This window comes from Cebidichthys violaceus, unplaced genomic scaffold (assembly GCF_023349555.1).
Source record: "Cebidichthys violaceus isolate CVI_PGR_0920_01 unplaced genomic scaffold, fCebVio1.0.p SCAF_296, whole genome shotgun sequence".
Taxonomy (NCBI): Eukaryota; Metazoa; Chordata; class Actinopteri; order Perciformes; family Stichaeidae; genus Cebidichthys; species Cebidichthys violaceus.
In genome coordinates, this window is record NW_027176479.1 from 1 (window position 1) to 14,206 (window position 14,206).

At 44.6% G+C, this 14,206-nt stretch overlaps 1 protein-coding gene across 1 annotated transcript; it reads right to left on the reverse strand.

Moving 5' to 3' along the window:
* Positions 1–584: 584 nt before the first annotated feature.
* On the reverse strand, positions 585–13,005 carry LOC137880806 (Intraflagellar transport protein 43 homolog). The gene is made up of 9 exons (XM_068722336.1): positions 12,925–13,005; positions 11,918–12,019; positions 9,540–9,610; positions 6,997–7,032; positions 6,123–6,169; positions 2,237–2,309; positions 1,322–1,397; positions 1,137–1,199; positions 585–883 (listed from the first exon to the last, which is right to left on the reverse strand). Exons 1-9 carry the CDS (start codon positions 12,964–12,966, stop codon positions 773–775), a joined length of 621 nt encoding a protein of 206 aa, XP_068578437.1. The 5' UTR covers positions 12,967–13,005; the 3' UTR covers positions 585–772.
* Between the last annotated feature and the right edge of the window lie 1,201 nt (positions 13,006–14,206).

Here is a 14,206-nt window from a genome sequence, read left to right on the forward strand (position 1 = left end):
GTTATCACATTGTCGTAAAGGAATTTGTGTTCCATCACTTTGAAGAGCACACACACACACACACACACACACACACACACACACACACACACACACACACACACACACACACACACACACACACACACACACACACACACACACACACACACCTGACACCAGCTTGTTCCCGACTTACATCCATTCCTCTTTATCCAGTAAAAAAGGTATAATGTATGCTAATCCCCCAGGTGTCAATAGGAACTCTGTTCAATGCATTTGAGATAATAGTGAAGAAGGGGTTGCTCCTATCGAAGACCTGGAAGATAAAGTCAATGCAGAGTCAATAACAATAAGGTTGTAGGCTTTAATGAGGAATGTTAATTTGAACACAATCAAGTGGATTTCAGCTTAGCTGATTATCAACCTTGGACTTGTATGAGGCCGTTGATAATGCCGCTCCGTACAGGAAGGGCATCTGGATCTGTGACGGCTTTTTCAAGAGAAGCTTTTCACACAAAGTCAGTTTGTTTAAGTTTAAAACTCACAAACAAATAAGGGTGAATTTTAAAAAAAAACACAAAAAAACCACACACACCGCACTATTCACTGCGCCGTGAACTTTATTTAAAAAAAATACAAGAAACACTGTTTTTACACTTTAAAATATATACATTCTGGATAAGAAATAGTAATTAAAGTTACTAGAACTGAAGTCGCTGGCCCTTCTGTGTAACAGACATTCACCCAAGTCTCCCTTGAGCCATTTAAAGTCACAGTGCAAAGCTCCACCTCATGTTACAGGCAATGCGGCCTGCTCCTCACTCTCTCCTTGATCCCATTCCATCAGCAGCTCTGAGGACACCTCTGTAAACAGATGATCCCAGTCCCAGCTCACATCATCCTGCGTAGCAGATGAGGGGGGGGGGAATTAGGGAGGCAGAGGGGAGACGTACCAAGAAACAGAGCATGGGGGACAGGGGGAGCAAAGAGAGGAGAACGGGGTAGAGCAGAGGGTGTTAATGTACACATCATAAATCTTGATTACCTGGGAGACAGAGTGGTAACCTCCCCTGGTGCTCCAGAAACAGCTGGACGGGCCTTCGCTGGGAGCTCACAAGCTACATTTACTAAAAAAAAAAAAAAAACTCACTCACCTCCTTCACCTCCTGTTCTGGTGCCAAAACCTTGGTGAGCAGCTTCAAGTCAATCTCTCCATCCTGCAGAAAGATCGCAGCCAAATTCACTTAGCTTGCACAAACAGAGCCGTCGTTGGTTATGGAATCAAAATGGGCCGCTTTTTGACGAGAAGAGACGCTAAAATGAAATGTACTTGACTTACTAAGGTCTGGAACGCAGAATAATACTTCAGATCGTTGTCCAGATCTCTGTAGGTCATGACCCGGTTCACCTGGATGCTAACGGGATCACAGAGAGTCAGAGTAGGCATCCGATACGCGGGAGAACCACAACGGACGACGCCTTTCAACGCGTCGCAGAAAAACGTAAGTGCTTTCACGCTGACATGCAAACTGCAAAAACCAAGTGTAAGAAGTGGCTTTGTAGAAGTTTGAAGACTTCAAGCGAAGACCACAGAGAGCAGGACATGGTTGCCAAGTGGTAAACGCTTCAAATTGAAACCCAGCTGCTTATCTGTGGGTTGGAATTAAGTGGGGGGGGGGGGCTCTCAAAGTGGCCGGGGCCTAGCAGTGCATGCCAGTCCTACTTACTGCACATTACACGCTACATTGCCCCCGCAATGAGTTCAATGTGGATATTATCTCGCACAGAGAGCGAGCCCCAGCCTAATAACCTCCACCGCTGTCATAGCCTCGCTACATATTCGACACATGTCGGCGTGTCTCTCACTGCCCTGTAAATCAAAAGGCCCTGGTAGTAGAGACCCCGGTAACAGAGTTGCATAAATCACACCCAACTGTTATTTCTCCATTTCTGCCCGATAAAGTAAGACACTCTGCAACGGCACGAGTGTGTGTGTGTGTGTGTGTGTGTGTGTGTGTGTGTGTGTGTGTGTGTGGGGGACGGGGGGCGGACAGGTAACCATCAAAGTCACCAGAGCAGGCTACTGATCTAGCGTCCTGTGCATGGACAGAGGTTAACTGTCACGTATGGATCTGAGGACGGGCTGTGTGTGTGTGTGTGTGTGTGTGTGTGTGTGTGTGTGTGTGTGTGTGTGTGTGTGTGTGTGTGTATATACATAAAAGGATGAACTTCTAAAAGTCGAAGGCGTCACTACCTTGGTGGAGCTGCGACTTGCATCGTTAGATCTTCTTCCTGCACTTCGTCGAGGTCTGGAATCACTGGAATATCTGAAGACCAGAGACCGCAACTTTATTTATTTTTACAAACGATTAATACATTTTTTTTTTTTTTTTTTTTAAAGTGTCAAAACATGATGAGAAAATCTGATTGGCAGCCAAATGACAGAATCATTCATGAAACATGCAGAAACTCCCCAGTGTACGGCTGCGACATCTTTGTTTGAATATGGGTATGTGTGGGCCCCCCCCCCCCCCCCCCCTCCTCTCTCTCTAGTTACATTCTCATAAGAGCTGCCCTGTCACAACAGCCATGCGGCCATGAATATTCAGGAGGCGAGGCGGCAGCTCTTCGTGCTGTGAGAGGGGCGCTAGCCAGGGGCTCCCCAGAAAGCACCCCCTGCTACCTTAGCATTTGGGCCCTGTCAGCGCCGCCCACCCCGAGGACCCCGCGGCGGCCGGTAGGGCCGACCTCCGTGTCCACTCTGCCACTCCGACTGGGGCGGCATCCAGCCATGTGCTGGAGCGTTCGCTCGCAGGCCCATCTGTGTGGGGTCGGAAGTCACAGCGCGGCCTGGCAGAGCTGCGGTGCCAGGAGCCGCCGACCCGCTGCTCCAAACAGTGGGAACCCACTTTAATTGGCAAAACGCAACAGGACAGAGGATGGCTCCGCTCCCAAGAAGGACAGGGGGAAACTTTCACAGCATTTTTTCAGACGGACATTTGTTGGGAGCAGGGAAATTTAAAAAAAAAAAAAGAAGCATAATTAAGGCTATAGAAAGGATGCAATTAGGCTAAATTATCAATAATTCATGAATAGAGTGATTGAAATGTGTTCAAAGAAGTTCCATTAAGTCCATTATTGTGAGATGATATTTATCATTTCAAGGAAACTACATAGGAAGAATGTACACAACAATCAATGAGGACAAACTGTCAATCATGTCAGCAGTAGACATTTTTGTATCGATAGACAAGTTGCTTTCGGGGGGGGGGGGGGGGGGGGGGGGGGGGGGGCTGAGCATCGTTATTAGGTCGACAGCCGAGAGTTGACAGTGAGAGAGAAACACAGATAGAGACCGGAAGAAAGAGAGAGAGAGAGAGAGAGAGAGAGAGAGAGAGAGAGAGAGAGAGAGAGAGAGAGAGAGAGAGAGAGAGAGAGAGAGAGAGAGAGACAGATGCTGAGAGGAAAAGGAGAGAGCTGGACTGCACAGAGGGTTGTCGGTAATCTCTAACCACAGTGCTGCGCCCTGAGGGGAAAGTCAATAGAGGAGCTAAATAGAGGTGAGGAGATGGAAGTGTGCATCTGATGTGAGGAACTATCTCGGCATCTGTGTCATTCCCTCAAAATAACTCCGGAAAATAAAAGTTGAAGAAACATCGATCTTTGATGGAAAACTATTTCAGTTCTCTAGAAAAGTTATGGAGACTTTCACTTTTTTATTTCTACAAAACCTAACCAATCAACTTTCAGTCGATTTAAAAAAAAAAAAAAAAAGCTCACACTCTGTTGATAACTTATTTCTTTCTCTTTTTTTTAATTAAACCAAATTAAAAATGCCAAGCTCGTTTAGCCGCTGACAAGATTCATCTGTGTTTCTGATATCCAAATAAATGCGGGCGCGGGTATTTCATATTCATGAGGCCCCGGTGACACTTTGTCCTCTCATTTACAAAGCACAGCGTTCAGCAGAATCCATCCCCCCTGGACCCCCAATCAAATTTAATGGTCTTAGTGCAATGACATCAAAAAGCCTTGCCGTCCGGCTCTTTGCAAACAGCTTCCCGGGTCGTCCGTCCGTCCGTCCGCACCCGCGCCTTTTTCATTTCAGCCCAGTAATGCACTATTACCACACTCCGCGAGAGTTCAATGTGAAGCACGGAGGCTTATGTTGTCTATATGCAAAGTCTATTATTAAGTGAAAGAAGAAACAACATTTTTAAATGAGCTTCAAATTCAAACCCATTACTGGAGGTCAAGCGGGGGCATTCAGAGCAGCCGCAAACAAGCCGGTGGTTTTCGTCTGACGCAAAAGGGCAGCTCCATCAGGAGGAGCCGTGTCTCCTCAGCGCGGCGCGTTACCTACGCTCGCTTCCTTCCCTCGGCCGGACATGCACCGAGGTGGCTTTTGTCTGGCCCCTTATTACGGTGGCGTCCTGCTTTCTCGCTGAAGCGTGTAAATATCAAAAGGGGATAATTTGCTGTTGAATGTGGACATACTGCCCCGGCAGGCAGTGACTTTGGAGAGCAGGTGATCTACGCGAGGGTCCAGTCAAAATGATTACCTGGGTACAGGGTCCATTTGAAAGGCTTATGGGACAATATTCAACACATCACCGGCTGAGAGTAAGACAGCGACAGATGAAACTGATGAGTGTTTTTCCCCATACTGGTGCTATTTTAAAGTGACCAGCAGGAGGCTGATGGGAGGATGGGAGCAGGGGACCTCTCTCCCTCTCTCTCTCTCTCTCCCTCTCTTTCTCTCCCTCTCTCCCTCTCTCCCTCTCTCCCTCTCTGTGCTCGTAGCCAGTGGACATAAGGGATAAGGGTAGGGGACATAATCAAGATCGCAGGGGCTATCTCACTAACCCTCAGCACTGTAATTTCCACTGCCCCTGCCTCCGGCTCTGTATTAAGAGGTCTCCCTCCACAGAGTAATAATCTTTCCGGCGGCCTTAACTGCAAGAGAACCAAACCTCTGGACTCTTCAATTAACTGGCCGTTTGAGGCCAGCGCATACTCGACAGTGACAGACAAATATATGTGTGTGTGTGTGTGTGTGTGTGTAACGTAATAGATATGTACAGTACTATGAAATGTTTACCGTACCTCAAAACCTGCAGTGAATGTGTGACATTCATCAAGACATTTGAATTTTATTTGAGTGTTTTAAAATACAATTGTACTTTTTTTTTTAAATGGTAATTTTCCCATTTTTGACAAAAAAACACTTCAGAGACTCTGAAATGCATAAAAAAGATGCAACATTTACTTTAGAGCTGATCAATAATTAAATATTAGTTTGCTACATCAGCATATTTGAATAATTTAACCAACTCTTTATCCTAGTTCACAGTTCTCAATAAACACTAAAATGACATTTGACCATTTTTATCCTAATTATTATAATTATTATTATTGTGTATTGCAATACTCTGAATTTAGAAACATGCTGGACAGCGTTATGATCTGTAGATTTATAGGGTTTGAAACAATATAGCATTTGTTTATTTTTTTCATGAATGTCAAAGAGAAACTGATGTGTCCTTCAGCATCGTCAACTAAGCATTTCACGCTGCTAACCTATCTTTACGAAGGCAATTTGATCCCATTTCCCCGGCTGCCTTGCGCCACAAAATAGAACAATTATTCCAGGCAGAGTTTAGCTGAACCCCCCCCCCCCTCAGTTCTGACATTGTTTGTGCTGCGCAGAGTTGGGCCCTCAGGTGACTCGGCCACCGCTAGATCTGTATTCACCCTGACACTTTGTGAGCATGTGTGTGGCTAACCATGGTGAAGGGGGGGGGGGGGGGGGGACGGACACACACTTAAATCCTGCCACAATATTCTCCATCACCTATAGATCTAACTTTATTTAATGAGCATAGTCACCGCTAGTAACGCCGGTCAAAACGGATGAACGCAGAGGCAGAGTTTAAACATACGACTCCATGCTGGATTCAAGGAGAAATATGCTGTGAGCATCAGTGAAAAGCGATGATCTGACCGCCTGCTTATCTGCTCTACTTCCAGAGGATGAATGTGCCGGGGGGGGGGGGGGGGGGGCACCAGAGGGCTCCTCTTTGCCCGTGAGGAGAGACACAGAGTGTAAGGGGGGGGGGAATAGTGAGGGGTGCTCTTACCTCCTTCATCATCTGATCCCTGGGGAGTTTGTGGTCGCAGGCGGCGGCTGTAGAAACAGGTGAGTGTGAGAGTAAGAACTACTTCATGCTTTTCAGAACGCAGCCCAAACGGTGAGGTCATCACAGCGAGTCGAGCTGCCGGGTTACTTTTCTTTGTCTCGTCTCTCTTGTCACGGTGCTCAGGACACTCGCTCGGTCCACTACGGTCTGACTGGACTTCTGAGCGGCCGTCTCTGCCTAAAGAGACTGCCGGTGCTTATGAGACGTCGCTGTGCTGTCTGGGGTGACCAGCCTTAGACGAGATCACCTCGAGGGTTTAAAAAAAAAACAAACAGCTGGAGCTGAATAAGTATCACTGAGACGAGGCGGCAGTGACAGAAGCACAACACGGGGGATGTTTCTGATAACTTTACACACGAAGCCTCCGTCTCACTGCAGCCAGTCGGGCTCCAACCGCTACGCTGAGGAAAAACATCGACGGCTTCGTCCTCTACCTGCCTCTCCTCATGATGTCTATTCTAGTCACAGAATGATGTGAAGGAGGGTGGGGGGGGGGGAGGGAGGAGAAAAAAAGAGAATAACAGGAAAACTTGGCTCCTAACAGCAATAAAAGTGATGACAACTCAGTCACGCTGTTTTTTTTTTTGTTTTTTTTTTAAATCATGTTAAGTGATTGTTCTTGGAAGGCAAGGATTAGTTGCAACCAAGGACAATCTGAAAATACGCCGCCGTTTCCATTTTCACTTGCAAAGGGGACAAACATTTAAACTGACCTATTTTCATCCGTACGCTCACAAATGTAACCGGCAGTGAATTCAAACCAACAGCTGCAGGAGGACAAGGCAATATGGATGTAAAGGCTGAGTAAACTTACTCTTCCAGGTCTTCAGCTGCAGGTCTTCTTGAAGATCTGCATAAAACAGCAGAAACACGTTCAATCATTAGAAAAAAAACACACTTAGATCACATTTTTCCTATATTCAGATGAATGGTAAGCACAACTCTCAAAGATGTCTCTCATATACACATATATATGTATATGTATGTGTATTTTTGATGGCTACATCCTTTCTATCTGTATCTAATGATAGTAGTCGTGTTATACCAGACACAGTGGGGTCTACAGTAGTTGTGTCTTCTCCTCTCTGTCGTCTCGTCTCCTGCTGGTTCATACCTCTATTTCAGACTTCTCTCCGTTTACACAGCTCAGCTTGAACAGAGCGACGCCAGAACCACCAAAAACACTGCCTTTTGACACTTTCTCTGCCTCAACGCAGTATTTTTAGCATTTCACAATCTGTTTTAAGAAAAAAAGGTAGCAAGCACACCAGACATAGAAGAACTTCATAGTTAGCTGAGAAGTATTTCACCTTATCAATCCTCATATCACATAAGAAAGGAATCAGATTTAATGTAGTTTTATTAGTAGCTTTTAATCTTTTTTTTTTTCCTGATGCAAAATGCTTTTACTAGTTCTCCTGGTTGAGTAGTGCCCCCTACTGGTATAAACAATACACCCAGAACAGCAACAGTCTTTTTCATCCTGTTCATGCCGTCCCAAAATCAAGTTGATCTGCAATCTTGATTTCTTGCCGTATTGACTGAATTTAGATGAATTCACACTATTACATGTGAAAGATGTGCATATCATAATACCAATGTTGGGATTAAAATCACTGCACACTAATGTCAGTGTACAGGAACTCCTACAACAGTGAAGCAGTAGAGACTAGAAAGGTAGACGAAAAGTAAATAGAAGCGTCTACATTAAAACAGCTGTAGACTCCAACCCCTACGTTCAGTTAAACATAAGAGGGATCCCTCGGTATTCACACAAGTAACTTTCTCCTCTTCTATTAAAAAAGGGATTTTCTGCGGGGAGTTTGCTGTACAGACTGAAAAGCCTTCAAGGCTAATTTGATTTGGGACTTTGGGTTATATAAATAAAACTGATTCAGGCAAACAAACTGAAAAAAAATAACACTTGCACCAAAAAAAAAAACCCCCAGATAACGCACCTTTGAGTGTCACACATCAAATGTCATCAATCTGTCCAGACATCTCAGTTAGCATGCATTTTGTTAATTGCATCGGAAATTTTATTTTCAAGGGGAGACGCAAAATAAAAAAGGAAAGACTTTGAGTAGGTGGAATAAAACACCGTTGGCTAGTTCTGAGCTGACAGACATGCTGTGTGAGTGTGGACCAACAGCCTGGAAGCTACTAGAGCCCGACCAGCCGGGGCAGAGAGGAGCTGAGGGAGCCTACCTGGCTGCCCTTGGACTGTGTCCTGTCTGGGGGGGGAGGGGGGGGGGCGGGGGGTGGCGACACTTAAGACACATTACAGGCCCCTTGATTAAGACTCATGTAAGGCAAAGCGATAGACATGGTAAAACTGTCTGGAAAAAGTTGTTAGGGATAAAATATATTGTGACAACCTGGTTTCAAAGGTTCATCAATAAACTGACAGATCATTTAGTGTCAATTAGAAGTGATAGATCGACAAATCCCGGGATTTCTGCGCTGGGATTAGTGGGAGGAGGGCGGCGGTGATTGAGCATGAGGGGTGACATTGAAGGGAAAAGTCCTTGCCGGTTCCAGGGGGGACCATTACTTACTTTGTTTCAGAGAGGATCAATGCGCACGCAAAACCCCTTTTACACCTCCTGTATTTCAATCGCTTCGAGACCGGGAATCAAGCCGGGGTTACGTTTAAAAAAAAAAAAAAAAGCAGAGAAGCGACGCGCTGACCTTCTGCGAGAAAAGAAATATCCACAGAGTTTTCCCTGCTTTGCACTAACGGTGCGGTAAACTACGCAAATAAGCACAATTGACTCAGCCTGTTCACTTCGATGCATCTGTTATGCTCTCACCTCCACTGAGACGGAATAAAAAACGCACAGTGGCAGGCAAGAGGAAGATAACAACGAGAGAGGTGGTAACACACCACAGCAAAACGTCTACATGTTCAAGTCATGAACAGTATTTAGATGCGTTAGCTTGTAGACCGTGCTTTTTTGGCAAACACCTTCCATCTGTTCCGAATATTTCACAAATTCTCCGTGTTGTGCTCCCTCTGTAAAGAGCAGACTGCAGTGGTAAGGGGTTGATTAAGTGGCTTGAACCCCCCGTGATGAAGTGGCTAGCTGACTAACAGTGCCCTCCTGTGGCTGATGCATTAACCATGTCAATTACCGCCTCGCTCCCAGATGAAGACGAATGGAGAGTTGCCCGCTCAGACAGGCTCCCCCTAACCTTGTTGATTCACAGCCCCGAGTGCCAAATATGCACTGATAAATAAGCTCATTCAACAGCATGAGAGTTCATTAATAACGCATAACCCGAGACCGCGGCTCGCCGTCTCCGCCTTCAGCGCGGCCGCAGCAGAAGGGAGGGAAAAGTTGAGCGTGTACGTACTTGGCAGAACCAGAGCCGGAGCTTTCCTCTGCCCAGCCACCCTGCCGCCGGGCCGGTTTAGGAGGAGGACCCTGACAAAAAAAAAATAATAATGTGCAAACAGAATGGGAGGAAATCATAATCATAATATGGCAACAATCTGACTGTTATTAGGCTTTATTCTTGGAACATAGACCATACAAATATCATCTTTGTGCAAGTTTGAGCTTTAAAACTTGCACAAAGTCATCATAATAAGCCCTCATAATTATAGGGCTTATGTGTTACATCAATATTTGTTTGAAATCGTGGCGAATGGGCCATATTGCGTAAGTACAAAATGAGTCTACCACAACACAATAAGCAAACCGTTTCACTCAGCATTAATGTTTAATTGTCCCACTTAAGGTCTGGGGGATCAGTTAAACCACGGTTCACCTCTAAAGCTCCCTTTACGGTAAACACATGCCTGGCATGTGCAGCACAGTCGTCTATATGCACTCCATTGTTTTGTTTATTATTGTAGTTTTCAATACCGTCCATTCGCAGCACATATGGAGCAGAGTGTGGGAACTGCCCGGGCCTGAAAGTCAGACCCTAAAATAGATCGACAGGGGGGGAAAAAGAAATGACCCTCTCCCTCTCGTTCTTTGATTCTGAGAATAGTAAAACGGAGAACGCGTCTCGATCCTGAGACCGGGACCCTGAGACCAGCACTTGAATGAATGAATTCCTCAGAGCACAAGAGGGTGGGCACTAGACAAATGAATTAGGGGGAAAAAAAAGAAGAAAAAAAAAGGCACAACATTTCTCATTACTAAATTGGGTCTGCAGAGGACAAAGTGCTCGTGAAGAATTTCTTTCGTTTATGATGAAAGAGGAAATAATCTTTCATGGCTGGTTCCTTCACCAAAGCCATTTATAAATCTGAATGTCACCATTAAGCAGGGCTGGAGGGAGGGGGAGCTACTCTGCTCTGCTGTATATTACCATTAATCGAGAGAGCCGAGGCTGAACAAGCTCCCTCAACTTGGTGTAATTAGTAACTGTCTCTGTATTAAGAACAAAGGGGATTAGAATAATGACAATTGAGACATTTTTAAGCGAGATTGAAAAAAATCGCTTCGAGTGATGTGAAATCAGTCTGACGTTCAATGTTTGGTATTTCTTAAAATGAACGATTCTCATGAAAAGACAAGATAGTAGGGTCAAGTGTCTTTGGGTGTAATAAATACGTCCTGTGACAGTTATTTCACTCTATTAAAAAAAAAAAATGGGAGGAGAGGAGCATAAGTGTCATGAGAAACTAAACAAATCTGTGCCGCGAATTCCTCATGACCAAATATGAAGCTCACAGTTGTAGTGAAATAGTTATAGCTGTGAAGGCAATTAGCTTAGCTCTCGTAGTTTCTAATTCAGGATCCTCCGATGGTGTCTGGGGGACTTGCGGTGGCCAAACCCTGTGAGCCAATAAAAGCAAATGAGTCTTTGTTTAGAAGGATGTCAGGAATGTGACCAATCAGTTGGGTATTTTAGGGAGAAGAGGCCAGGGTTGATAAACGAAGACTCCAAATAATCCACCCGGTCGCACGACACTCTGGAAAAATGTATTGCATGTGCACAGCAGGTCAGAAAGGGCGCGAGAATACCGGCTCATACATTAGGGAAATTGGCCTAATTTGGGAAGATTAGCCTAAAGCGAAAGCATTGCTGGAATGTTTTGCTTTGGGAATGTGCCCCCGATTCCATAAATGCCAACGACAGCGGAGTGAAATCGTTTTATAGATTTCAACTGTCACTTCTGATTTGCTTTATCTCATATACGTTTGCTCTATATTTAGTCTAAATCTAGCATCATTAATTCCCAACATGTTTTAAGAGACAGACGTCACCGAGAAGGCTTTACGACAACAGGTCTGCTGAGGCCAGTAGGCAGTATAAGGAGAGGATTTATGAAAATTGTTGGTAGAGTCGTGTGGATCTTAGTGATGTAATCTGCTTGTTTTTCCAATTAGACAGTTTACAAGAGGACAATTACAAAGCGTTGTGCTCTAAAGTTTAAAAAGGGTTTCAGAGCTTGTGCGCTTCAAGAACATCTCATGCGAGTACATCAGATCCAACACACACACACACACACACACACACACACACACACATGGTAAAGGACCAGCGTTTGTGAATAGCTAAGACTATTGTGAATGATGTAAAGTTGATGTGTGGAACATTAGCAGCAGAAGCCATGCAAAGTCACCGCTTTCTTTTTCATGCTCCCTACCTCGTCGTCCTCCTGCGATTCATGTACGAGACAAAACCAAAAATCGATATTGATGAAGATTATCGTGAGGTGGAATTATAACATGCAACTCAATCCGAGCATCTATTATCCCATGTTTACATACTTCTCCCATAGAAGCAGATGTGGAGGACTTCCGGACGTAGCGAGAATCTTCAAAAGATGATTGGTCTGCTGCGAGGCGAGCTCTTCGTCCAGACTTTGCAACCTGGGAAATGTGCATAGTTTTAAAATTGGAAATTGATATCATAAAGCCAGAAGCTGGCAATCCCAATGATTACCAAAGGCTTTGTGGTTTCGCTTCGCTTTAACTGTGCCAGTCAGCTAATGAGCCCACCACATGTTGTCTGGATGGACTTCAAAATAAAGTAGATCAGATTATTCCACTTTCATAAACCAACCGAGATTGGAGCTTAGCATGCTTTTTCCATTTTTGTACAACTTCCAATTCTGTGAAGTCATACATTGTTCGTTTTGCATATGCATTAGTCAACATGTGAACACTATTTGTATGCTATTCCTTGGGGAATGGAGCTGCAGACGGACCATCACTGCAAATCCAAAAGCAGGGTGCTGAATTATTCTAATGTTTGAGAGCACATACACAAGCATACATTCTGGGAACACCTCTGCTATTCGTAAAAACATGTTGTCTCAAGTGCTGTAAACTCAAATGTCCATGCTAGCTAAGGTCTAGGAGTGAAGTATGCCCTACCTCACTGAAACCCACACAACCTAACCTAAACACACATTGAGCTGTGTGTGCATGCAGCTAGCTAGCGGTGCTAACCACTCAGCTAGCTAGCTACAACGTTGTACTAACAGACACATCGTCCTGCTGCTCAACAACGGTAAATAGTAGGATAATGTCTCTTCGCTGGTAACATATATATATATATATATATATATATATATATATATATATATGTGTTAAATAGCTTTCATTCACTATCTAATACTGAGGTTTACGTTAGCTTAGTAGCTAACGTAAACAGTAAGTACCGTTAGCTACCATTAGCCCATTAGCCTCGCTGCACCGTTACATAACGCTCTCACCACTTAAAGTTGCCCCTGTTCCTACTGCGTTTCCTGCAATTCCAACGAGTCACTTACATTTTTGACCGACCCGACATCGAGCTGGAAGTTGTCCTCCATGTCTCCCCTCCTCGCGCTGCTGGTTGCCGCGCCTGCGTCTTCCTGTTTATCAAAGAAGCGTCACATGGCAACGCTCTCCATGGTAACGCCAATCAGAAGGACAGTTGGCGTCCCAGTCAAAGTAAAGAATGAACAATTAAAAAGCTACGATACACAGACAGTGTTGATGACTCATGTACTGCTTAATGCTGCTTCTGACTGAGATCAGTAGGGTTATTGTTATAAATGCAAAATACAATGAAAAAATAAAGTAAAGACAAGGATGTCTGAACCGAAAGATGACATTTGATTTATGACTGACCCATTTCCTAAAAATAGAACGCTCGTGCCTTGCACACACAGAGAGCCATGCAGTTTGAGTGAATGGTCGGACCGATCATTAAGTCAGAGTTGGGTTGGGCCAGTAAAAACATGAGGGAGGGATAGAGGAAACATTATGTCATCTAAACAATCAGAGCCCTAGTTTGCTTTTTTACCAAACAAACATCATCATTCCCACAACTCACACGCCCTTTAACATTTGTTTCATCCTCAAACTCAATCAAGTAGAGCCCCGTCACATTATCTCATCTAATTCAGGCCTTCACAGTCCATATCAAAGGCTGCATATATAAGAAGAGTCAATATCCACAATACAGCTTCAGTCTGAGGAAGGCTGCATATGGGACCTGAAGTGACCCCCCCTCCCTGCGTCCGTTAGATGTCGCTGTTACGCATGTTTTGTGTTGCTGGGGAGAAGCTGAACAGTAGCAGCATCCAGTGGATCACAGCAGCTGGCTGAGCTCCTGTGCACCTTAAGTATCCTTTGTCAACTTTGGCCTTCCATCTGCATTTGATTTTCCTCTGAAACTTTACTTTGGATGAGGTCAATATTTTCCAAGAACTTAAATAAAAGTAAATGACCCAGAGACAGGCTAAAGATCCGCCATTGATGGGACTTAATGAGTACACCTTATCACATGACTTAACTTCACTTTTATACATTAACATACATGGTATTTGTGCTCTTCATCCGTAGAGAGGACAACAACAAAAACATTCCATAGACAAATCATTCCAGTGACTTTGCTTCTTTAGTCGAGAGCTGCTCTTGCGAAATCGCATTCTGCCTAATATAACGCACATTGTATTTATTTTTGACAGCACAACAATATTATGAAAAGTCGAATTAAACACATTTCAGAGCAGGACGGATCTCATTGTCCGAACGAAGGCTAAAGCTTCGCTGCCCCTCCCTCGA

Bases quoted from the DNA above. Each gene is read 5' to 3' on its own strand.
- LOC137880806 (XM_068722336.1), bottom strand. From the start codon at position 12,966: ATGGAGGACAACTTCCAGCTCGATGTCGGGTCGGTCAAAAAT. The intron at 1,398-2,236 runs GTAGTGACGCCT...TGATCCCGTTAG, and splicing joins CAAGTCGCAGCTCCACCAAG to CATCCAGGTGAACCGGGTCA. The intron at 884-1,136 runs GTGAGTGAGTTT...TCTGCTACGCAG, and splicing joins CAGAACAGGAGGTGAAGGAG to GATGATGTGAGCTGGGACTG.